The 27028-nt window shown below is 45.6% G+C and overlaps 1 protein-coding gene across 1 annotated transcript; it reads right to left on the minus strand.

The window, feature by feature from the left end:
* Window positions 1–11383: 11383 nt before the first annotated feature.
* LOC109738196 (zinc finger CCCH domain-containing protein 4) lies at window positions 11384–23186 on the minus strand. The gene is made up of 14 exons (XM_020297294.4): window positions 22922–23186; window positions 21801–21987; window positions 20696–20869; window positions 20421–20556; window positions 19670–19984; window positions 18062–18208; window positions 17798–17978; window positions 14767–15044; window positions 14575–14691; window positions 14126–14270; window positions 13342–13607; window positions 13086–13232; window positions 11943–12446; window positions 11384–11773 (listed from the first exon to the last, which is right to left on the minus strand). The coding sequence occupies exons 1-14, from the start codon at window positions 23046–23048 to the stop codon at window positions 11564–11566; spliced, it is 2934 nt and encodes a 977-aa protein (XP_020152883.1). The 5' UTR covers window positions 23049–23186; the 3' UTR covers window positions 11384–11563.
* Between the last annotated feature and the right edge of the window lie 3842 nt (window positions 23187–27028).

The following is a 27028-nucleotide window of genomic DNA, read 5'->3' on the forward strand; positions in this document are numbered from 1 at the left end:
CCGGCCTCACCTCCATCTCCCAGCATCTCCATGCACTGGTTGAAGGCGTCGATCTAAGCGAAGAGCTCGTCAACATTGATGGAGGTCTGGACAGCGCCAATGGCCGCCACTACAGGGCCGTAGTCACGATCTAATCCAGCGAGTACGTAGTCCACCATCTCTGGATCGAAGACCGGATGCCCTGCCGCCGCGAGTTCATCCCCAAGGCTCTTCAGCTTGGAGATGTAGGCGGTAGTGGACATGGTGCCCTTCTTCGTCGTGGTAATGGCGATCCTCAAGTTCGTGATGCGGGATTGAGACTACGATGCAAACAGAGTGGTAATCCCGGTCCACAAATCATAGGTGTTTTCCTTACCGACGAACTGCACTAGGACTTCCTTGGAGAGGGAGTTCATCAGGTAGCTGAGGACCTGCTGGTCCTTTGATAGCCATGGCCCATAAAATGGATTGGGTACCACTTCCATGGTCTTGTCCGACTTCTGCTGCTCCACCGTGGCTAGGGGCGCTGCGTCGGTTCGATCCAGGAACCCCGTGACCTGCGCTCCTCGCAGGCCGGGCATGACCTGGGCCTTCCACAAGAGGTAGTTCCCCTTGGTGAGCTTTTCGGCTGGCGGAGGTCCAAGGTTGAGGACGATCGGGGCCGAGCTGGAAGACATGGCGACGGGGATTGCTTCTGGTAGCTAGATCGGGAAGAGAATAGGCTCTGTATACCATGTAAGTTGGAAGCGTTCTTACTCTCCAGGAGGAGAGTCGCATGGGTATTTATTGATCTGGGTGTAATATGCCGTGAGGTACAAGAAGCAGTCGATCGCTAGGATACAACTGTCGTACAGGAGACCAGGATGAATACGAGAGAAAGAGGGAGTAGAGATAGATACAGATGAGATTACAATAGCAGGTTTAAACTATTTCTAACAGTGGGCTCTCTTCAGACTGGGTATACGGCCCAGGTTGAGGCTCAGGTCATGAGTCAGACTAGCGTGTTTATGTTGCATGAATCTATCGTCTGCGAGCCGACCCCAGAACGGTCGAGGACTTCTAGGGTTTGGCATATGCCGGGCTTTTCGTCGCTAGGACTGCGTCGGGCCGCCAGGATCAACAGCGCCACCGGGGCACGTCATCCGTCCATGGCTGGGCGAGGTGGGCCACCGCCCGCTAAGACGGGACCTCCTCCCGCGATGGCACCGTCGGCCGCCGTGAGGCAGCAGGAGGCGCCGACTGATGGCCAGGTCGCCGGGCGGGACGGCACCCATGCCATCGGGCGGGGTGGCGCCCATGTTGCCGGGCGGGGCGGCGCCCATGTCGCAGGGCGGGGCATCGCCCAAGCAGCCGGGCCGGGCGGCGACCCTAGTCGGGAGGCTATGGCGGCGGTGGCCGGGACTACGGTGGTGACGGGTTCAGATACAACCGATATGGACAGTGGGGTGATGACGGATATGATGCGTATGGCGAGGGTCAACACCATGGCTCTTCGTCGAGCGGTGGACGTGGCTCTGGATGGTACAATGGCAGTGGACCGGGACGCGATTTTCAAGGACCCCCGGCAACTTCGTCGAGGAGGTGGCCGGCCCAACTAATCGGTATAACTGGGAGCTCACCGTGCCTTCCAAGGTGGGAGAGGAGGGGGTCGGCGCCCGCCTCCACCGCGGCCTCGAGCTCCTCCACTGCCTATTGCTACGGCCGCGGTGGCACAAGCCGAGCCTGCTGCTACGGTGCAGACGGCCTCACCTGGTCTCCCCGAGGTGGCTGTAGACACAGTCCGGGCATTGGCAGCGGTCAGCATTCCGGTGACCAGCACCGGGGTTGTTAAGTTCGGTGACGGAGCTTCTGAAAAGGTTCTGGACAAACGTGATGGTGAAAAGTTATCAGAGTGGGCTATTAAGAAGTTACCGTGTTATAGATGTGGCGAGTTGATACGTCTCCAACGTATCTATAATTTTTTATTGCTCCATGCTATATTATATTCTCTTTTGGACATTATTGGGCTTTATTATACACTTTTATATTATTTTTGGGACTAACCTATTAACCGGAGGCCCAGCCCAGAATTGTTGTTTTTTGCCTATTTCAGAGTTTTGCGAAAAAGAATATCAAACGGAGTCCAAACGGAATGAAACCTTCGGGAACGTGATTTTCGGAACGAATGTGATCCAGAGGACTTGGACCCTACGTCAAGACATCAACCAGGAGGGCACGAGGTAGGGGGCGCGCCTACCCCCCAGGCGCGCCCTCCACCCTCGTGGGCCCCCTGTTGCTCCACCGACATACTCCTTCCTCCTATATATACCTACGTACCCCCAAACTACCAGATACGGAGCCAAAAACCTAATTCCACCGCCGCAACCTTCTGTACCCGTGAGATCCCATCTTGGGGCCTTTTCCGGAGCTCCGTCGGAGGGGGCATCGATCACGGAGGGCTTCTACATCAACACCATAGCCTCTCCGATGATGTGTGAGTAGTTTACCTCAGACCTTCGGTTCCATAGTTATTAGCTTGATGGCTTCCTCTCTCTTTTTGGATCTCAATACAATGTTCTCCCCCTCTCTTGTGGAGATCTATTCGATGTAATCTTCTTTTGCGGTGTATTTGTTGAGACTGATGAATTGTGGGTTTATGATCAAGTTTATCCATTCTACCTGGTTGTCGCAACCAGATGCCGGAGCCCAGGAGCTAGACGCCATCGTCGACGACGACTCCTACTACACCGGAGGTGCCTACTACTATGTGCAGGCCGCTGACGACGATCAGGAGTAGTTTAGGAGGATCCCAAGCAGCAGGCCTGCGCCTCTTTCGATCTGTATCCCAGTTTGTACTAGTCTTCTTAAGGCAAACTTGTTTAACTTATGTCTGTACTCAGATATTGTTGTTTCCGCTGACTTGTCTATGATCGAGCACTTGTATTTGAGCCCTCGAGGCCCTTGGCTTGTATTATGATGCTTGTATGACTTATTTTATTTTTAGAGTTGTGTTGTGATATCTACCCGTGAGTCCCTGATCTTGATCGTACACGTTTGCGTGTATGATTAGTGTACGATTGAATCGGGGGCGTCACAGGAGACCACGGACACTGTAGCGCCTCTAATGATGGAGGGCACTGTCTCGTGTTATGCCGATCCTACGTTCCCGAAGGTTGATGGGGAGAAGCCCAAGCGACCCTGGAAACGGAAAATTTATCCTACTTCGTCGGTTCGTAGAAGTGCTAGGGTTAAGCTTAAGAGAAAATTTCATGATGACTTATGAAAGGAATCTTTTGGAATAGCAGAGGTCTAGCTGACTTGGCTAAATGTAGGTTCTTGGCGGAGACAACGATAGAGCAACATTTAGACTTTATTGCGCTTTTGGAAACACGGCGAGATAACTTTACCTCACAGTTCCTTGGAACTCTATCCGGAGGAATTGATTTTGATTGGCAGGTCTTACCTCCTAGAGGAAGATCTGGTGGGATATTGCTAGGGGTTCGATCTGAAACACTTGATGTGCTTAACGTGGTTCGGGGAGATTTTGCGGTCAAGTTTTGGGTGAGATCAGAATTGGATGGTTTCCGATGGTCTCTTGTGGCTGTATATGGGGCAGCACAACCTGAATTTAAACCAGATTTTTTTAGCCGACTTAGTGCGGATCTGTGGAGATGAAACTTTGCCAATCCTAGTTGGTGGGGACTTTAATATAATTCGGAGGAGAGATGAAAAGAACAATGAAAATTTTGATGGATGTTGGTATTTGATGTTTAACATGATTTTCGAGAGTCTTAATTTGAGAGAAATTGAGCTCACATGTAGACAATTTACATGGGCCAATTCGTTGCCCACTCCGACTTATGAGAAGTTGGATAGGGTACTCGCAAGTGTGGAATGGGAACAAAAGTACCCATCGGTGTCGGTTCATGCGATGCAGAGAGCGATCTCAGACCACACACCACTTCTTGTAGACTCGGGAGAGGCTACACACATTGCGAACAAGAATGCTTTCTCTTTCTAACTAGGTTGGTTCGAGAAAGAAAACTTCTTGGAGATCATTGCACACGAATGGGCAAAGCCTGTTAGTAGAAGAACTAGTATTGAGAGATGGCAAAATAAGAGCAGACATCTGAGACAGTTTTTGCGAGGTTGGGCCAGAAATGAGAGTGGGATTTACAAACAAGAAAAAGAACGACTCACTCAATTAATTGAAGCGTTATATTTAAAAGCCGAAAGTAATCTCCTTACGATTAACGAGCAAAACTCCAAGTCCGAAGCTGAGCAAGGCTTACGAGCTCTTCTTAGAGAAGAGGAGCTCAAGTGGGCACTGCATGCTAAAGTGCTTAAGGTTGTCCAAGGGGATGACAATACACAATTCTTCCATATGATTACAAATGGTAAACATAGGAAGAAGAAAATCATACAGCTTGAACAGGACGAGGGGACAATTATGGGGCATGAGAATCTGAAAGCTTATATTTCTAATTACTATAAACAACTTTTTGGGCATCCGCAAGCAAGTACGGTGGCCCTAGATGAATCTGTTTTTGGAGATATCCCTCAGCTCCAGGTAGAGGAGAATGATATTCTATCTACACCGTTTACTGAGAAGGAGGTTCTGGATGCAATCTCACAAATGAAACCGAATAAAGTACGGGGACCAGATGGGTTTCCAGCTGAATTAGAAATGTTGGGATATTATTAAGGATGATCTTATGCCTATGTTTCATGATTTCTTTAATGGTCACCTAGAGTTGTTTCATCTTAACTTTGGCATGATTACGCTGTTGCCAAAGAAAGAAGAAGCAGTTCGGATCGAACAATTCAGGCCCATATGTCTTCTTAATGTGAGTTTCAAAATTATCACAAAGGTGGGTACCAATAGATTGACACAAATTGCTCATTCAGTGGTACAACCGAGCCAGACAGCGTTCATGCCAGGGAGACACATACTTGAAGGGGTGGTCGTTTTGCATGAAATGCTTCATGAAATCCATTTGAAGAAGCTCGATGGGGTTATCTTCAAAGTGGATTTTGAGAAGGAATATGATAAAGTTAAGTGGCCTTTCCTTCAGCAGGAAATGCGCATGAAAGGTTTTAGTGAGGCTTGGCGGAACCAAGTGGGTTCTCAAGTCCAGAAGGGTAGTGTCGGAATCAAGGTTAACGATGATATCGGTCATTACTTTCAGACACACAAGGGTTTGAGACAAGGAGATTCCATGTCTCCTCTCTTGTTTAATATAGTGGCCGACATGTTGGCCATTCTTATTGGTAGAGCCAAGCAGCATGGTCAAGTGGAGGGGTTAGTTCCTCATCTGGTCTATGGAGGAGTATCCATCTTGCAGTACGCTGACGACACTATCTTATTCACGGAACATGACATTGCTAAAGCGCGCAATATGAAACTTATATTATGTCTCTTCGAACAATTGTCTGGTTTAAAGATAAACTTTAACAAGAGTGAGTTGTTCTGCTTTGGAAGACCAAAGACGAGCAAGACACCTATAGACAACTATTCGGGTGTGAATTAGGTTCTTTACCATTTAGTTATTTGGGCATACCGATTCACCACCATAAGCTATCTAATAAAGAATAGAAGTGTGTCGAATATCGAATTGAGAAAGAGCTGCTGGAAGGGCAAGCTTATGTCTTATGGAGGTCGGCTAGTGCTGATTAATTCGGCACTGACTAGTATGCCGATGTTCCTACTATCGTTCTTTGAAATTCTGAAAGGGGTACGGAAGCGGCTTGATTTCTTTAGATCTTGGTTCTTCTGGTAGTCAGATGAGGCCAAGAGGAAATACTGAGTCACGCGATGGGATATCCTTTGCCGACCAAAAGACAAGGGGAGTCTAGGTATTGAGAACTTAGAAATCAAAAATAAATGCCTTATGAGCAAATGGCTCTACAGGTTAGAGACAGAGCCGGAGGGCATGTGCGCACAGATTTTGCGCAATAAATATTTGCAGTCGAAAACGCTTGCCCAGGTTACCATGAGACCAACTGACTCGCCATTCTGGAAAGGGCTTATGAGAATGAAGGACTTGTTCTTTCGTAGGTCAAATTCTTTGTTGGCAATGGGATGTCAACAAGATTTTGGGAGGATACGTGGTTAGGAGAGTCACCACTGGCTGCGCAATATCCCACCCTTTATAACATTGTGCAACGTAAGGAGGATTACGCAGGCACAGTTTTCCAAACAATTCCCTTGAATATTCAGTTCAGACGTGCGTTAGTTGGTGAGAGATGGACTGCCTGGATGCACTTGGTTCGGAGATTGATAGATGTCCAACTCTTCGACCAGCCGGATTCGACGCAATGGAAATTAGCTAAAATGAGGTTTTCACGGTGAAATCTTTCTATATGGATTTGATTAATTCAGGTCCAATCTCAAGATCATTGCATATTTGGAAGATTAAGGCTCCCTTGCGTATCCAAATTTTTATGTGGTTTGTCCACAAGCAAGTAATACTCACCAAGGACAACTTAATCAAGAGGCGATGGGTAGGTAGTTCACGTTGTTGTTTTTGTGACCATGATGAAACAATGCAACATTTATTCCTTGAATGCCCACTCGCCAAATTGCTTTGGAGAACAATTCATATAGCCTTCAATATTAATCCTCCAGTTGACATTGAGTCATTATTTGGAACATGGTTAGCTGGGGTGGAACATACTACTGCGGCTTGTATTCGGATTGGAATATGTGCGCTTATGTGGGCTATATGGAACTGTAGGAATGATTTAATTTTTAACCGACAACACAATTTAACTTTCTTGTAGGTTATCTTCAGAGCTACCGCATGGATCCGTTCGTGGTCCTTACTCACTCCTATGGACTCCAGGGAGCCTTTGGTTACTGGGTGCAACCAATGGGAGATGGTAGCACGGGCTATATTCAACCGGTTCGGATGGCGGTCGCATAACAAGATAGGAGTTTAGGAAGTTTATCCTTCATATTGCCATACTGGTTGTGATTGTCAGCATGTATTTTCTTTTTTTTCATTTTCTTCGCTCCGCTTGCGAGCTGTAATACTTTTATAACTTTGTGATACTTCATGGATTTTTTAATAAGATGGCTGCATGCATCATTATGATGCAGAGGCCGGGGGCACGCCTCCATTTCCAAAAAAAATAGAGTGGGATTCCATGCCTTGGAGGAACTTTCCACATGAACATATAACAACTTTAAGGCACTTCCATGATAACTGGACGTCTAACAAAAATTAGAGTGGCGACGACATTAAAACCCAAGTTTGCAGTTGCAGCGCAACAGTGCTTACTGTACTCATTTGTGATGCCCCCAATTCGACCGTACACTAATCATAGACGTAGATATGTACGATCAAGATCAGGGACTCACGGGGAGATATCACAACACAACTCTAGACACAAAGTAAAATAATACAAGCTTCATATTACAAGCCAGGGGCCTCGATGGCTCAAATACAGAAGCTCGGAAGCACAAGAGTCAGCGGAAGTAACAATATCTGAGTACAGACATTAGTTAAACAAGACTGCCTTAAGAAGGCAAACACAAAAGCAACAACGATCGAAGAGGCAAGGCCTCCTGCCTGGGACTTCCTAACTACTCCTGGTCGTCGGCGGTCTCCAAGTAGCAGTATCCGTCAGCGGTGGCATCTAGCTCCAGGGATCCACCATCTGGTTGCATCAACCGGAGAGAAGAAGGAAGGGATAAAAGGGGTAGCAAAGCAACCATGAGTACTCATCCAAAGTACTCGCAAGCATCAGATCTATACTAAGTATGCATTGGTATCAAATGGAAGGGTTGTACCCGTGGACTGAACTGCAGAATGCCAGAATAGGGGGGAAGGCCTAGCCTATCGAATACTAGCATCTTCAAGCAGCTCCAAGCATCTTGCAGCATGTAGAAGAGTAAAGAATAGCAGTTTATAATTAACAAGCATGTTGTAGAATTAATGCCCAAAGATCCTTCCTCGACTCCCTGCGAGGAAGCAATCCCGGGGCCACATATCCATCACATATCAAGTATCCATTTCTAGTTGTATAAGATCAGGATATAAGTCTGAACGTCCATTACCGTGGACACGGTATTCGAATATATATATTCCCTGCAGGGGTGCACCACGTTTTCCAACACGCTTGATTACTCTGGCCGGACACGCTTTTCTGGATCAATGCCCGGCCTCGAAAGATCAACACGTCGTAGCCCTACCTAGGCTCAGCAAAGAGGTCCCCGCCGGTCTACATCCTAAGCACTCCGGGGTCTGGTCCCATCGCCCATTGGACTCCGGGTCGTTGTGCGCAAGGGGATACCAGCACCACCCATGAAGTGGATGGCACGATCTGGCCCGACCACAATGCTGAACTGGACATCTGACAAAGCTTCGGCTGATACTGCGATGTCGAGGCCCATAACTATTCTCGCGTGGTGGTTAGTGCGTAAAGGCCAGAGGCCAACTCAGAACAAATACCCAAACATGTTAGTGCATTAACAATTAAAGTAGTGACGGCTGTCAGGACAAGTCCGGAGCTATCACCCCTCCTGGGTGATACCGCTAAACAGCCAGCCGCCACCGTCACATCGCACGGGTGCTCTCCGGGCCCGCCCATCTTTCACCAATGTCTCTAGTAAAGTCAAGGTAACCGTGTGTCCAAACATCAAGCGGAAAAACCGAGGAATCACCCTCGGAGGATTCCACTCGATGTAATCATCAAGGTGAACGTAAGAGGAACCACCCTCGAGGTTCACACTTGAGGTGTTGCATGACAGAGCCGTATCGGAAATGGTGAAGGAGGAACCACCCTCGATGACCACGACCGAATAGCTACACTACAGAGATCTCATTAGGAGTGATGTATGAGGTTCCACCCTCGGCACTCGATGGTAACTCTGCAGAGTCGAGCAACAAAAAGGGGCATGATGTGATGTGAGGTGTCGGGCTCTGGTCGTCGATCACGTTGATCGAGTCGATGATGATGAAGTAGGGGCAACATGGACAAGCTGGGGGTCACTGATTGATCTCTAACCAACCTATACTAAGCAGTTTAGGGTAAGCAGGTAGGTAACAATAGCATGTACAAAAGCAGGCTATGCATCAAAATAGGAGCAATCAAATACTGTAGCAAAATCTAATGCAAGCATGAGAGAATGGAATGGGCGATATCGGGATGATCAAAGGGGGGCTTGCCTGGAAGCTCCGCTGAAAGGGAAGAAGTGGTCGTCGTCGACGTAGTCGATCATAGGGGCATCAGCAGCGGTCTCGGGGTCTACCGGAGAGAAGAGGGGGAAGAAATAGTAAATACAAGCAAACAGATGCAATACTATGCATGATATGACGAAACGTGGTGCTAGATGTGACCTAACGCGGTACTACACAATACCGGCGAAGGGGGTAACATCCGGGAAAGTTTCCCCGAAGTTTGGCATTTTTGGACAGATGAATGAGAGGGGACGGTTGCATGTTTGCTATGCTAGGGGCACGTGACAGATGAACGGAGAGTGTATTCGGATTCGTCACGTCGTTCTGAGCAACTTTCATGTATAGAACTTTTTCATCTGAGTTACGAATTATTTTCTACGATTTTTCAACGATTTAAACAATATTCAGAATTTGTTATTAATTCGAAATTAAATAGCTAAAATGCTATGTGCACCCAGATCTGTGTACACAGAGGTGTACCAGAGGGTGACATGCGGGTCCAAGGGGTCCCAGTTGACCAGTCAACGTTTGACTGGTCAACAGGGGGTGGGGCCCCTGTCATTGACTAATTAAGCTAGTCTAACAGTTTAGTTAACTAAATGAGGTGATTAAGCTAATTAATTCTAATTAAACTAATTTAATTAAGTTAATTATTTTATTGTATTTTTTATCTTTTTTTAGGGCGTGGGGCCCATAGCCCAGTGGGCCACTGGGGCCAAACGGGCGGTGCTAACGGGTGCATCGGTGCCCGACGGGCGCGTGTGAGGCGAAACCCGCCCGGGCGCATGGCGAGGCCGCCGGGCGACAGGGAAGTCCGCCGGGCGCCGCGGGAGAGCAGTGCAGGGGAGGCGGCGGCAGTGGAGCCGGCGAGCCCGGGCGAGGGTGGCCGTCAGCGGGGTGCAGCGGAGCGCGGGGCGCGCGCGGGGAGGATGCAGCGCGGTGGACGGCTGCGGTGGCGCGGGAGGGCTGCACGGCACAAAGGGGAGAGGGAGGTTGGGGCGAGGTAGGCCGCGGCAGCAGCAGTGGAGCAGCAGAGAGTCAGTAGCGAGCAGGGGCGGCGCCGGCGCAGCAATAGCATGCAGCGACGGCGACGTGCAGCGCGGCGCGGTAGCAGTGGATGCAGCGCGCGCGGAGCAGGGCGATTGAGGGCCGGGGCGCCGGTGCGTGGTACAGGGGCGGTCGGCGCGTGCGGGCCATCGGCTACGGACGGAGGCGGGCGCTGCAGCGGAGCAAGCTGCGGGCGGGTCGAGCGGTGGTCGTGCGCGAGCCACAACGAGGCAGCAAGTAGCGAGAGCAGCCGCTAGCAGGGGAAGCGCCGCAGTGACGAAGCAAAGCGGCATCGGCGTCAGCGGACCGAGCAGCAGTGGCAACAGTTCGTAGCGGCGGCGGCAACGAAGTCGCGGGATTAGGCGAGCGGGACGATGTAGAGAGGGGAAGGATGGGGGCTCACCGCGAGCCCTTAGTTGTGCAAAGCGTGCTCGAGGGAGGCTCGGTGTCGCCGGAAGCCGTCGATGGCAGAGGCGAACAGCGTCGGGGAAGAAGAGGTCGTGGGCTTCGAAGGAGAGACGCGGAGCTCGAGCTCGTGGACGAGGTCGACGGGACGGACGGCAGAGGGGGTCGTGGACGCGTCGGGAGGGCGTGGGGTGCTCGGTTGCTAGGCGGGTGGCGAACCCATGGCGACGACGGCGACGGTCTCCTCCAGATCAAGTAATGGGCGAGAGGGGCGAATGGGGATCTAGGGTTCATCACGGGCGAGGGGGCGAGGTCTTATAGGCGAGGGGCGTCGGGCGATGGCCGCCATGATGCCGTCCTGGCCAGCTATGTGGGCCAAGGCCCAGGGGAGGGGCGGGTTTTGTTTTTCTTTTGCTTCTTTTCTTTTTCTTATTTTTCTTTTCTGTTTTGTGCTTTGCAAAATGTTTGGCTACAAGATTTCTCTTGGAAAATATGAAATGGTGCCGCATAATTACTTTACAATATTTAGTGCTGCCATAAAAAGTTTGCTACTCAATTAAAATAGTTTCTATATTTTAAGAATTAGAAAAGGCATTTATTTAATTGTTAAAGCTACTGTTTTATTTATTTGAGTGCATTTAAATATTTTATAAAAATATGGTTTCTACATGACAATTATCCTCAGATTATTTGCCACACTTTAAAACATTTTAGTTTTCCCGTTTGACAAATTTGAATTTGAATTTGGATCGCAATTTGGATCAACCGAGGTTTAGCAACAGTAAGAGTGGTGATGTGGCACCATTAACTTGGGATTACTGTAGCTTGATTATCCGGGTGTCACAATTATAGCCAGTGTGCCATAATATTTCTGTACAAACTGACCTGACAAAAGAACTACTTACTTCCAGCTTGCAAAACGATTTGACCTAGGAGTAGCTATTAACATGCGTATGACCTAGACTGGCCTAACTAGTCTCTGCAGAGGACTTGGCGCTCAATTCTCTTGTGTTGCAAAATCGCCGTGAGGATGGAGGATGCATGTTGAAAACGTAAGCAACTGGTCCTGCTACTCGCCCATCTTGTTGACGGATGCACGGAAACCATCCAAGAGGCACTCCATTCAATAGGAATGATTCACCCAGAAAGAAGAAACACTCTCTTGCCATTCTTTCCACCTATAAAAACAGCAGCCAATGTCTGTCATTTTTAGCAGTGGACTGATAAATAATGTTGCTTGTTGACTAAGCTGAGATTCGAAAGGTAATTCTCAAATGTTGAAACAGGCCATAGGTACCAGCAAATAAGTAAATAAACTACCATGAGTCATGCACACAAATGGCGTACCTGCATCTTAATAAATTTTGTGTTATTCATGATCAAGATGACCTGCAAACCAGATAATGTTTCCGGCAAGATCTTGAAGGCAATATACTCAAAGAACTTCTGCAATAGTTGGTGGTTGATTGCTTCACCAGAACCATAATCATCTAACAAAATAATTCGCTGTAATTTCGTCCAAGGAACTGGCAGTTCATGTTCACCTCCAATAGTTAGATGAGAAGGATCAGCGACATTCAGGACTATGCTGAGGTTGTTTGCAACTGAATTATGCTCAGCCGAATGCAGATCAGGTGTACGGGCAACTATCTTACGAAGTTCATGAGAAAACTTCAGATTTTTGTCATTCACGACAAGAATGTGACCATTTTCACCTCTAGTCAGCAACTTTGTCCAACCTATGTCAGCACGCCAGGGTAGTTCTTCTGGGTTTATTTCAGATGCAACTGATGAAGAGATCAAAGAGTCACAATCATGTGGAAATGAACAAGAGCTGCCCTTTATACAACCCTGATCAGAGGAACAGCATGTCAGAAGAAAGGAGTTTAATTCATACCCATCGAGTTGTCAAAATACCAAGTTAACATAAACCTGCAGTTTTTTTAACATATACTCCCTCCGTCCCGTCCCAAGATAAGTGTCTCAACTTAGTACAACTTTGTACAGAAGTTAGTACAAAGTTGAGACACTTATTTTGAGACGGAGGGAGTACATGCAGTTAGGTAGATACAATTTTAACCAAATGCATGTTGGCATAGTATCACTGTTGTCAATGTCATTTGACCTGTCACCACCACTTTATTCATGGTTTCATCAATGTGTTACATTTTATTAATTCATAGGGTAATATTACATTAAAGAATATGTCAAGTCCTTCGCTGAGGCAGGGAAAAGTGTTTTCAAGTAGTTCAGTAGAATCTTGAGGATCTAGGTTTGGAGTTCAGTTGGTCTGCATCCAGCTGTTTATAATATGATGTACTAGGTTGCAGGGATTGTGGTTACTACAATTTCAGATATGAAAATAGGGCAATCCTTCTATTAAAATATCTTACTCAACACACATATAAAAATAGCCAAATAACATTTCCTGCAAATGACGTGGGGAAGAAAGGACAGGTGAAAATAGCATGAAAGACCGCAACAGTCTACCTTTAATGTGAGGAAGAACTTGCATGCTGGTTTGGGGTCATCAGCCAAAATGTCAAAAGTGTTGTCAACATACTCCACCCACTTCTCACCTCCAAAGGCTGGTTGGGCATTACCACCAACTTGTTCATCTGCAAGTTGTATCTTCATCTGTGAACCAATCAAGAAGCATTATGTTTGCATGGAGAAAATATTTATTCTACATTATGTCTTGTATACGGGTAACTTGACAAGGCATAAGTTATATAATACAACTCACCTCTTTGATAGCCTTCTTCAGGTCATTAACAATGTCAGTGGCTGCAAAATCAGTTGCGGAAATATAAGGGTGTGAAGCACACCTCCACTGTGAATCTAAATGAGAATTATCAGCTTCCAACGAGAATAAAGGCATATGCTCTGGCTCCGGCAATTCAGGGTCACGACATGCATGGTGGAATTCAGAGGTCTGAAGGTACTTTGGAGGACTGATTTTCTGAAGAAAAGGAGGCCTAAAGCGGTGCAGTGTGCTCATAATATCATCATCTGTTTAAAAGAAAAGAGTTAACAACAAGAAATATCCATGTATTGTATTTTTGGAAAGCATTTTGATAATTGCACTTCTACGAGTAGGTCCTCACACGAACTATGTATATTTCGAAGGAACAGAAAACACTGATGTATATAACACACTAGGCTACAGCAGGCAACCCTTTCTACCATCTTATGTACATTTTCAAACTTTTAGTGGAAAAAACTATGATAATGCAAGAGTATCTGGCGCACATCAATAGATGCAAATTGTGCAATCAAAACACACATACTAGTGGGCAGTGGCGAAGCTAGCACAGGGTTTTATACCTAGGGCTAAGCTATCTTAAGTGATGCACTTTAGTGATTTTTTATATATTAATTCTAACAAGAAATTACAAAGGCTATTATCACTAGGCCTAGGGCTATAGCCCCAACTGCCCTAGGCCTGTCTCCGCCACTGCTAGTGGGAGTACCTACTCCTAGTACAAAATCCACTTCACAAACTTTTTATCACAAGTTAAAGGACATACAGATTTCAGAGATGTTGTTAAGTGCTTTCGGCACCAGATTGTGAAATCTACACCAGTCTTCTTCATTTTTCAAGATCAAGGGCCCAGATGCATTTGATTCTTCGTTCTTGGCTATATTTATCAGGCACTCCAGACGAAACTTATCCTGGAAAAAAATAGAACATGTAACTTTAGTGAAAACAAAATAGTGCTAACAGAATCCAAAAAAAAGTACATTTTGGTTAATCAATAATAATTTTCATTAAGGCCCATGATATATCATCCTAGCATTAGCCATCCATTAGGAAAGGTACTACCAGAAAATGATATAAAAAGATAATGAGCGTTTATATTTGTAATTGTTAGTAAAAAGGACTTGAAAGTTAATACTAGAAATTTCAAAAAAAAAACTAACAAAAGGCCCTCAACCAATGTACAGGGTATTTTGTTACAGATAAGATAGGATGTACCTTAAACATATACTGCCAAAATTGAAATGCCCGAAGATTTCCGATGAGTGTAGCTTCCTTCTTGCCAATTTGTTGAGAGCTACCCTCATCAAAGTAATTGTCTCTAATCTTCTTGCGCTGTAAAACATAAATTAGGACATAAGCATGTTCTATTGTTATACAAGCATCTCAATAGATGTAACTAGAACATACCATTGCTTGATCACCAAAAGGTTGCAGTATAGGAAGTGGTTGAATGTCCAACATAATGCCTATCAGGATTCCTTCATGGAGATACCCCATCTCACCAAATTTCAGGGTAAGAACAGAAGCACGGAACGATAACGGCAAACTATTGAGCAAATAGCCATAAAAACTGGGCTGATACCCTCCACTCAAAGCTGGCTGAACCGCATCAATTTGAACAAGAGTCTCTAGTGCATCTTTAATAACAGCAGACTCTGGTGGATTGAGAATTTTTTGCAGCAGGACTGGCGACAAAGAGTGACAGTTAGTGATAATATTACCTTTTTTTGATAAAGAGTGAGAATATTAGCTTAATATAAATATATACGCGAGTTACACAGTGTATAATGATCCCACATACCCAAATACGTTTTGTTTTAAATGCATGTACTCTGTTTTTAAGATCTTGCTGACTAATATGCAAAGAAGTATTTGGTGTTTTTTCTAACTTCAATAACAAATTATTATAAGGTCAAGTTCTTCATCTGGCTCGCTAGCCTCAACCGATGCTGGACGGTGGAGCAGCGGGCGGGCCATGGACTGCAACATGTGCTGGCCTATTTATTCTGCGACCAGACGCTGAACAATGAGGCACCTGCTAGTCGACTACCGCTTTGTGCTGTGGACCTGCAACGAATTCCTCTCTTGGTTGTGATCGACCTGACGCCCGCCAAGACCCGGCAAGGACCCCTTCGAATCATTGAACGGTGGTTCACAGCACACAGCGCCACTCCAAAGCCGGTAAGGAAATGCCCTAGCTTCCATGTACTACTCAGCTATTGGGATGATCTGGAAGCACAGGAACGGCTGCACATTCAACTGCAATCAGCCTTGCCATCTACGCTTAGTCTATCAAATCAAGGAGGACGAGGTGAACTGGGCGTGCGCGGGAGCACTAGGTCTTAAAAGGTGTCCCTCTCATGTTCTTGAGATTTCCATTAATTTTTTTTGGGCACAATTGTAACCTTAGCCAACTTGGGCTTGTAAATAGTACTACTAGTATTTATATATATCCAATTCATCAAGACGCAAGCTTTGAATTTTCTCAAAAAAATACGTAACAAATTATTATAGAATTTAGAAGTCACATCTATATATTAATGGCTGTATAAAGTGTTAAAAAATGCACACTTGGGGACACTGGATAAAATATTTAAATACGAACAATCCAACTAATAATGAGCATCAAAACGGAAATTCTTACTACAATGATGACTAAGTAGGCAATTGTTATGACCGGCATATTAGGGGCTTAGCCCAGTGAGTTGTGGCCCAAGTTATCTTATCATTATTAGGGGCTTAGCCCAATTATCTTATCGTTATTAGGATCGTTTGCTTAGGAGTCAAGTAAACCTCTTTATATAAGGAGAGGAGATGTATCAATCTAATCAAGCAAGAAGCAATCATTATCCTCCATTGCTCTGTTGACGCCATGGATGATCTGGAAACAGCGCAACAAATGCATCTTTGAGGGCGCCCAGCCCCTGGTTCAGGTCCTGGTCTCGAAGATCAAAGAGGAAGCCAAGGAGTGGGCAAGAGCGGGCGCCCACGGCCTACGCGTCATCCTGCCGCCCACCTGGGACGTGCACTAGTTTCGCTGACCCTGATTTGTAATTTGTAACTGACCTCCTAGGAGGATTGTATCAAAACTCCACCTTTTCAATGCAATGAAATGCAAAAGCCCTTTGCATTTTCTCGAAAAAAAGAAGCAATCATTATTTGCTCAGCTTCCCGAAGGGAGCCGGGAGACCTAACCCTAGCCGCCTCTTGCACCGCCGCCGCCTCTTCTTCATCGCGCCACGGCGCCCCGCCGCCGGCAGCCGCGATCGCATCTCCGTCAACCCTCCCCCGTCCCGTACAACCTACGCCCTAGACCAGGTAGGATCCTAGCTCCTACCAGCAATCTTGAAAATTTGAAAAAATAAATGATGATTCTGATGTCTTAAGATGGGCACAGTGATAATTCTGTAAAGGGTTTTTGCCTCAGTACGGCGCTATAACAATTATTACAAACCTTGAAGCAAAAGTGGCTAATGATGCCAAAGGAAATCTGTATTGACAGCAACGGGCTTGATTATCTTTATCCTACTCAGATCGTAGATTTCTACTTATCCATGTCCTTTTGAAAATACTAATACATTATACATAGACCTAATCAACCAGGTCTAAGGTCATCTTGGCTCCCTATGTAAATTCTGTCGCTGATTTGTATATTAGTTCATCTCTTGCTGCACCCGCGAATGAAGTTTTGCTCATGGAAGCATGGTGACTGACTGCATGCAGAATGCTGCATGATTTTCTCTAGGAGGACAGGAACAGCCTGTGGAAAACTGGAGGAAGACAAGAGGACCGCATGAAATCTAATTATTCAATTGCTGAACTATAAACTAAACAGGAGTGACTATTTTATTAATCTGTATCTGGTTCAACATCCCAGCAAGGAACCAGCAGTTCCAGTGCAGCAGAAACTAGCAGTTACTGGAATTCCCAGATCCAATCAAGAATTGGTAGTTCAGACACTCATCTTAGTTAACTACAAGTAGAATTTGCTCTGATCCTCTTCTATATCTCTCGTTGTCACCGGCATTCCTTAGTTGATATAATATGGTTACTAGATAGACGCAAAGAAGAAGCCTATTCTCTTAAAAGAGAAGATGAAAGCAATGCACCACGAACCTAGCTTACCAAAGCTTCCTAGAAACTTCTGTGTAGATATTGGACTGATTCTTTGTCACACTCTACAGTACAGCAGAAAGATGTGAACACATTAACAATAGTACAGATGATGCAGATCATTCTCATTGAAAGAAATATCATACTGTAGTTAAGAGCAAGTTGCACAAAGCCCATAAGTACAAGTGAGGAGGATGCATCAAGGTCACAGAATTCTAGAATTGCTCCTTTAGTTCACTGTTCTTGTTTTCGCACTATATTTTACGTTCATAATCCCAGCACAGAAACATCAATCAAGATTAGTTGAATTGCAGAGAAAAATTACCGGTGGGATCATTCATAGCTCTGGACTCTGCACAACATATCATGAGTGCTTGCTCTCTTATGGATAAACTTAAAATGGCAGGGCTTTCATGATCAGGAAAGGTGTTGTAAAATGGCTCTGTTACCAAGCGAAAAATTTGACCATCACAGGTCCGGCCTGTCCTGCCTTTCCGCTGCTCAGCCTAGAAAAGTTATAACTAGTATCAAACTTGAGTGTCAAAAGTAAGTTTAATATAAATAGCATCAGTATTTTTGTGATATTAACCTGGGACTTGGAAATCCATACAAGCTTAACTGAGTTAATTCTCCTGACTGGATTCCAGTAGACTTGCAATGATCTGCAGGAATCAATAACATAAGCAACTCCTGGAATAGTGACAGACGATTCAGCCATGTTTGTCGCCAGTATAACCTGCAATTAAAAGATTCAACTGACTGAATGAAAGGATAGTTCATTGCAAAATAAGAGGACATTGCTCCAACTATGTAAACATTGTATGCATCCATGCTAAATTTCACCTCTCATGCATCCTGTTATATTCATTCAGTTACAATTTTTGTGGTTACCTTCCCTCAGAAAACTTCTGTGGTTACCATAGTCGATTTATAGACTAATACTAGTAGGGGGCAGCCGCACTGGTGCCCTTGTGGCCAAGGATCAAAACACAGGTCTGACTGTACTTCGTATAGTACAACGTGTGCCTACTAGTACAGTACCAGTACAGAATCAAATTCTAGGAAATGTGAAGTGAGAGGGTGACAAGTGCTACAATGCAAACTTTAGGGGTCAAATACAGAACTTATCATGAAGTTTTGTCACATTAGATCTTTGATAGTGGATACAAGCTTTGCATATACCCTATGAATGTATCTATCCTGTAGAATTTGCCCCATGTGATGCTATGCTACATTGGATAGTTTTATAACGAAATCTATGCAAATATTTTAAATGACTGTCTGAGTATACAGACAAGTACGGAGTTCAATTTGAAGTGGAGAGTTTTTCTTCATAGGAATCTAGGCTATTAATACTGATCTATGCAAAGCCTCCGAATTTTTTGCGATATTCTTGTGATCCAAAAGATCCTCAAACTAGCTACAGTGTAAATGTAACTGATCGCTATGATTTATATTGATCCAATTTTGTTCCAAACTTAACTAATGATGATGATGATTAGCAACTCCAAACAAGGAGGGGGTTAAAGATACTGGATGCTACAATATCCTAAACAAAGGTCCTCCAGCACACCACTCCTCCACACACCACCTCCCAGAATCAGAATTTATTTATTTTCCATGTTATTATTCCCCCAGAAAAAGTGAGGCCTGATCCCTGGTCCTTACATTGGATAAGGCACATGGTGGAAAAATAAACAAAATTGGAATCCATATGTTGCCGACCGGTGGTAGGAAAATGGATCTATCCCGAAAATGAAGAGAAATGTCGTTTTGGCAATTAGCCATTGCAACAATACAATGGCAGTTAGCAAATAATGATAGTGATATTATATGTTAGAGATCGTCCGGGATTCGTGTTTGTGGTATACCATATATACCACCTGTAAGTATTCGTGTTTGTGGTATACCATATATACCACCTGTACATGTACTTGGCCTAGAGAGCATGGGAATACACAAATTGCTATTCCAGTATCAAGGTTTCGATTATCATGTTCTGTTCCATAAATACAGCATAGAATACGTACCCTAGTCCATACGTTCCATAAATACTATTACTCCATGTGCATTACGCTCTAATTTTAGCATTATGCCTCACTACTAGCACCACATAGCTTAAAAGTACGGGCAAGTATTTCAGGTATAAAACATGCTGTTGAACTACTAAGTTAAATTGGAATATAACAACTTTTACCTTTCGGCAAGACTTTGAGGCCTTCATAGTTTCAAGAGCTTCATCAGTGTCAATGCTGCGATGAAGAATATGTATCTTGAAAATTGAACAACCAGACAACACATCCCATTGCTGCTCCAATGCATAGTATGTTGGAAGAAAAACCAAAATACCCTTTTCAGTGTCTCGTTCACTTTCATGTATGTGCAACAATAACTTGTTGATAAGTTGATACACGTCAGGACTAAGATAAGCTTCTGCCTTGCAATCTAGTCCAGGGCAATACTTCGTCCGGGGTGATTCAGTTTCAGAATCCATCTTCAGAATATCAACAATCTGAACAGCATTCCACTGTTATCAGGTGATAAGCAATAGTAAGGGAGCAAAGTAGAAGGTGTTAACCTAACATATTGATTGTGTAAAAAATTGACAAACAAAGATGGTCCAGGAAAGGTACTCCTCCATCCCACCATTGCTACTAGTGCTACTACTTTTTTTCTATTACTGACAGCATTAATAATTATTATAATAGAAACAATAACAGTAATGAAGTTGGCGTGTTATGGTGCGAAAATAAAATATGTGAAAATGACCAAGTAATATATCAGAATGTTAAATCCGTTGTAAAATATATGAACAAGCAAATACATAAACTACAGCATGTTTGGTACTCAGATATTGTAAAAATTAGAAGGTACATCATGCAACTTGGAATATATTAGACAGTGAACAAGGATAATTCACTCATTTTGGAGCAAGAATCAATACATACCTGCTCAAGATATTGGACTTTTCTCTGGAAGTTAGAGCATGAACTGCTCGGGATGGTAATCAGTTCAACCTTTCCAATATCTTTAAAGTACTCAACATATTGTGTGCTATCAATGGTAGCAGACATTAAAACTAGCCTATGTGAAGAGTGGCATGACATGTATTAGCAATCAGCAGGAAGGAGTTGAGATCATTTCTATGGTAGACAGAAACCATCAATATGAAAAATAAAAAAACTGAATAGAATACACTGATGCTTGTTACCAGAGTACATACCTTGAGTCATTCGTCGTCATCATAAACTGCTTGACATAAGCAAGGACAAGATCAGATTCCACAGACCTTTCATGAATTTCATCAAGAATGATAACCTTATATTGCAATGCAGCAAAGCCCTTATGACGCATTTGCTCCAACACAACACCAGCTGTTTTGAAGACAATTTTTGACCTGATTCATACATTAAACAAGACTGAAAGTCAATGCCATAGCAGTGCAGCCGAAATGATTTACAACAAAATTGTCAAGTGGGTAAGAATGGATCATGAGGTTCAGATGGATAAGATACTTAAAATAACGTAGAAGGCTATATGTTGGAAATTTGGAGTCAGAGAAGCTAAAGTAGAGATTAAGCTGCCATTATCACTGAACTGCATGCTAACTATCCAGATCATCTCCTACCTCAGCAGTATAATGAAGATTAGGAAACTGACATTATATTTCATTCTAGGCAAGGATGACACTCCAAACTGACAGGTGCTAAAAGCCTAAAAGATAAGAAGCAATATATTTTATTTGTATATGCATATGCATTATTAATTTTGAAATAATCAGTATTGAATTGCCAATATAAGTAAACGCAAAATCAAACAAAATCATTAATGCATGTAGATAACTGGATATACATATGAATGTTAAAACATGTCTGCATGACTAGTACCAAAAGTGCATGCCACAAGTCATATATTTAAGTGGGATAACAAAAATTAATGAACAACAAGGATTCAAGGAATACAGGTGTATAGCATGATTTTCCTTTTTTTTTTTCAAACAAGGTGGATTTCCATTTTCAGCTGCCATGGGTCAACCTACCCCGAGTAATCTATACTGCCTGCAGTTCAGTTTGGAAGATATAGTCATACTGATTTCTTTAAGGCTCCTAAGCATTCTATGTCCATTTTCACAAAAATCGTAGCACCAAAGGTCGTATGTGGAGTAGTTCCGATCCTTCAAGTATACTTGATGTGGCTGCCTAAGCTACGGTAGTCTGCACAATAATGTCTGTCGAGATCAACACAGAAGTAGAAGGAATATTCTAATGAATGCACTACCTAGAGTGGCCTATATGATGGGGCCACCGATTCACAAGGAAGGAAGTTACCTTGTCGAGATGAGATTGGTCATATTCGAGTGGCCTATATGATATCCAACCTCTTCTCCTAGCTCCCAATTGCGAGACTGAGCCACCATTTGAGCAAGGGCCACCACCGCAAACCTCCTAGGCAGTGTGCACATAATGGGCTCCAGATTTTCCTCTAGGAGGAATTGGGGAATCATGGAGCTCTTTCCTACAACGAGATAAACAAGGGGACCATATACATTATCAGTACAAAAGAAGGCCTAAATTTACATCTGAGCGCAGGACAGAATATGTCAAATTTAGACTGAACGTGCTGGTGTAAACAGAGCAATCGGAAACTTGGCATCACGTGAAGGAAGCCACATGGATGGAATCAGCACCATAAAATGGAAGCGACGAATGTAGCTGAGTGTAGCACGAAATCTACAACAAGCGGACGCAACAAGCAATGAACAAATCTGAACTGAACCCCACACGTACTAGCACCAGAGAAATCAAAATACGAAGAAAAGGGGGTCGCCATCGACCGTGACAAATATGGCACCATCCCGCCCCAAAATCCCTGCCGGCTTCATCATCCACTTCCCCTAAAACCTGTGAAGGGGACAACGGGCCCCGTGGCCAAGGTTTCAGTCGCTCAGGAGTTGTTCCCAATCCAGCCGAAACTCTGCTCCAAGACCCTCACGCACTAGCGCCAGAGGAAACCAAAATTCAAAATACGAAGAAAAGGGGAATCTGAGAAAAAATTGGAGGGTGATGCGTGAGTACTAGAAGAATAAGGGGTCGCTCTAGACCGAGAAAAATGCAGCACCATCCTGGCCCCAAACCCCTGCTGTGCTCATCCTCCACCATCCGGGTCCCCCCTAAAACCTGCGAAGTGAACGAGGTCTCCCAGGGCCGAGACCAAGGTCTCAGTCGAAGTTGTAACCCCGCTCCGGAGTTCCTCCCAGCCCCTCGGAAACTCTGCTGCGCCGCCACGCCACCCACTGCGCCCCCCAAAAACCCCAACGAACAAACAGGCAGAGGAAACCCAACGGGCAGCAGCGGGAAGCGAGCCGGCCTTCTTTCCAAATGGCGCCGTCAAATCACCCAGAGCGCGAGCAAGCTGCCGAAGCAGAGAGAAGGGAGGGGATACTAATTACCGCATCCGGTGCCCCCGACGATGATCGTGACGCGGTTCTCCTTCACCGCCTGGACGATCCTGCCGCGCAGAGCCTCCACGACGCGCGTCGGCCGCGGCCGCGCCGCCTCCTCTTCCCCCTCCGCCATGGCCAGCCTCCCGAGGGGGGCGGCGAGGGCCTTCGCTCCTTGCAATGCAAGTTTCGGCTCCGCGCCTTTTTGCTTGGGCTCTCGTCGCTCGGCGGGCGGCCTTCCCTTCGCTTCCCTCTCTGTGAGAAGGGTGGCAGCTTTTTGACGGGGCAGGCGGAGCCCCCGGTGTGTGGACGGTGGACCGAGCCTAGGAGAGCACGTGACCAGCGCCCTCTGCTGTGTGGTGCATCAACACCGGGCCCACGCACGTAGGATCGAGTCCCAGCCTCCCGCCGCTACGAACCCAAGTTACTTTTCACTTCCATTCACTCTGTTTTTCACAGCTGGCAACAGCGGGGCCTCGGCGTAGGGCATGTTGGTTGACTGCCACGTTGAGCAGCGCGTCAACTCCGAAGAGACAAAGGTACTACTTCGTTTCAACTCCAAACTGTGAAGTAGTATAAAAATTCTGAAAAAAATGTGAATGTTCACAGGATAAAGATAAGTGTGTGCAGCCCCTAAAAGTTTCTACTCCAAACTCAAAATATACATAGAGATAAAAAAACAAATGCAACATGAATAGTGTCGCAAAAAGACGAAAAAAGATATTCACATTGGAATTTGTCTTTTTCGTGTCTCTATGTGTATTTTGAGTTTGGAGTTGAAATTTTTAAGGGTTGCACACACTTATATCTTGTGAACATTCATAATTTTTTCATACTTCAAATTTTCAATTTTGTGACATTGTAGCATGATAGCACCTGATATTCTCCCCTTCTTGTGGTGCTAGAAAGAGTCAGGGGCGGCGTCAGCGTAGGGGCAGGTATGGGCGGCCGCCCCGGGTAGCTGTAATATACGCTTCAAATACCTGTTGATTTATCCATCTCAGTAGGCAGTATTGATTCGTTTTTTAGTAGAGGAACATCATGAGATAAGGAACGGACATCAAACAATTCTCTTTGCAAACGTATGCTAGCACTTAAGTGGCCCAGTTGGGGCCCAAATAAGATAGTGCATCTCTCCTCCGCGTGAGATGGATGACTCCAGCAAAGCTATTCCGTGCATCTATTGCTGAACATAGCAAATCCGGGCCCTTAAACTTCTACGGACGCGCATAGGCGAGTTCGCGCACTGTGATCGATCACCCCTCAGATGTTCTCTTTCACAACCGGGTACATAATTAGCAAATCATCAAATTCATACAATTGTGTGCAATGTAACACCTCGTCTAATCTTCGCTGACGCCCGTCTTTGGTTTTTCCCTTCCATGCCCATGTCCGTCGCCCATGAGACCCGCAAAGTGAAGATCCGGTGTTGGAAAGGAAGAGTCGACATGGGACATGGACTAGCCCACATGCAACACGAGGCGCCGCCGGCTGTCTTCCATGCCCAACTCTTCCTTGTCGAAACCCGTGGCCTGGAAGTCGTTGGTCGACGTGAAGTCCACAATAGACATAGACGGGTCGGCTCATGGTCAGATATGGGCTCAACCACCCTGCAGGTTGTGATGTATGTCGTCGTTTACCTCCGACTCGAAGCTCAATGTTGCAGGGAAGACGCGCACCGAAGAGGTTGCATCGTCGCCCTGACATTGGGGTGCCACACGGACCGCACTGCCTTTGGGGTGCGGCTGAAATGCAAAATGGTCACAACCACTCGACCATGTTTCAAGTAGTCCTAACCTAGTTGTCGCCCATGTCCACTCCTATCATCGCCGTCTCTCGGACACAAAGCTCTGCCTCATCGGATACTAGGCACATGGCTAATCGCAGAACAAGAAGAAGTTGTGCCTAGTGCAATGCCTGAAGCGACATGAGTGGGTGGCAGCGGCGGCACGCCATCGAGCTTGCGCAAATGAAAAGATGTAGTTGCAAGGGCAACATTTTGAACCATTAGTTTTGTTAAATTTTTAGAGCATATAGCTTCGCATTTGAATTTTATGAGTTTTGGTTCAGCGGACTTGCATTCGTGCATTAAAAATTTTGGGCCCTCATTATTTCGCCTGTGGTAACTTCAATTCCTGGATCCGCCACTGAAAAAAGTAGAAAGAAGCATCTACAGACCTCGCCCAAATACTAAGAGCATCTACCGAAAGACATACCAAAATCCGCCTCTCATATTCGCGGACGCGCTCGACGCTCATTTTTAGTCCATTGCAATTATATACCTCAAACTTCACTCACAAATTCATATTAGATCATGCAACACACAAAAGTTACATAAATATATGCTACGTAGATAAACCTGGCCTACTCGTTGTTGGAGATGCAGACGACGTCCGACTCCTAGGGGATGGCAGCCTCCTGCGACGGCTCCGGCTCCTTGTCGGACTCCATGTCTGCGAAGATTGCGTCTGTCTCCGCCCGTCGGTCACGGATGCAGCGGTGGTTTACCTCCACCTCCACCTTCGAGCGGATGGAGTCTAGGATGGCATGTTGTTCGCCTGCCTTCTCTTCTTGGACGACCTCTAACTTGCCCATCACGTCGGCCATGCCTAATCTGGCTTGGGAAACCGGAAGCACCGGCTCCGCCTCGCCATCCTCCCCCCTTCCTCCTTCTCCATCGCTACATTCGGCGCCAGCTCCTCCTCCTTCTCCTCCGGAGAGTCTGGAGGCAGGATGGTTGCAATTTGAGCGGCGTGCTATGCCCGGATCTACTCTAGGAGCCGCAGTCGGCACTCCAGAGTGAGGATAGCGTAGGTGGTTATCCGCTGACAGGCCGGAATTGCGGACAACGAGCTGCGAGTGGATGGGTGGGTGGCGGTGCAGAGAGGGGGGTGGATGCGGCTAGGGTTAGGTGTCATTGTCCGACTTGAATACTCGGACTTGGCACCTTGAGCGTCACGGCGGAGCGGTTCCACTAATGTGTCCTTACCACCCTCATCAAAAATCAGAGGAGACGTGCATCTGACCGATTTAGTGTGAACATGATGGTTGACTATTTTGGTCGGTGAATCGGGATTTGTCGATCGCTGGTGTCAGTTTCTCCACTTCTTTGCGACGACATTTTGTTGTGGGATTTTGAGGTACACCGTGGACAATCTATTTTTCTCCGAGTTTGGGTGCTAGGGATTCGTGATGATGGAGCGGGTGCTCATGGAGGCGGTGGTCATTTCTGCTTCATTTCATGGCGGGTTTTTTGTGGTGTCTTGCGGGTTTAGAGACAGGGATCATTGATGGGGCAGCGCCGTGACACGATGGCGGTGTTTCAATTGCTATCAGATGCAATAGGGTTGCCTACTGTTGCAGTCTTTGTTGGCATCATCGTGGCAGGAGGGGCCCCAGTGCTCGTCGGATTTAGTGTGAACATGGTGCGGTCACGGCTGCACGAGTATGGGGAGGGACGTTGTTTGCTTTTAGTGTTTTTCTAGGCTATGTGGCTGAGTTCTTGTGTGCAATTTTAGGGTATTTTATCCCCATCTAGTGGTCGGGGCGCGCCCTCATGCCTCCTGAGGTATGCTTGTGTGCTCCTAGCTTGGTTATGCACATTGCGCGCCAACCTATATGTTACTCACGTACTACCTTATTATGACCGCTAAGATGATAATTTTCTAAGAGCATAGAAAAGTGAGGTTATAGTTGAGCACAACACCGTGGCAATTCTAGTTCTGCATCTCGAAAAGAATAGCACTCTTAAGGCACGAATAAAACACTTTTATTTGATTAAAGCAATTTAACGAGAGAGGAAACAACATGGACCTATGGCTCAATTTTATGCGAACACATATGTCAAAGAGAATTTTTTACATATTTGTTTATCGATAAATGCAACATACAAAAGTATTCACGGATTTAGAGGAAATACTTAGCTACAAGCTAGAAACAGGCTAATCTCTACTACTATAATGCACCAGTTTTGAACTTGGATTTACACGCCGTCAGCAGTGTTCCCGCCAGAGCAACTATCCTAGGTCGTTCGTGGTACATATCCGACGGCCATAAACCTGGCGCATCTGGGTATCCTCAGTCGTTGATTTCAGGGATCGAACAAGCAGTGCTTTC

The sequence above is a fragment of the Aegilops tauschii genome, chromosome 1, assembly GCF_002575655.3.
Source record: "Aegilops tauschii subsp. strangulata cultivar AL8/78 chromosome 1, Aet v6.0, whole genome shotgun sequence".
NCBI lineage: Eukaryota > Viridiplantae > Streptophyta > Magnoliopsida > Poales > Poaceae > Aegilops > Aegilops tauschii.

Bases quoted from the DNA above. Each gene is read 5' to 3' on its own strand.
- LOC109738196 (XM_020297294.4), bottom strand. From the start codon at position 23,048: ATGGCGGAGGGGGAAGAGGAGGCGGCGCGGCCGCGGCCGACGCGCGTC. The intron at 20,870-21,800 runs GTAACTTCCTTC...TGTATGAATCAG, and splicing joins ACCAATCTCATCTCGACAAG to GTCAAAAATTGTCTTCAAAA. The intron at 13,608-14,125 runs GTATGTCCTTTA...TCTTTTAAACAG, and splicing joins TAACAACATCTCTGAAATCT to ATGATGATATTATGAGCACA.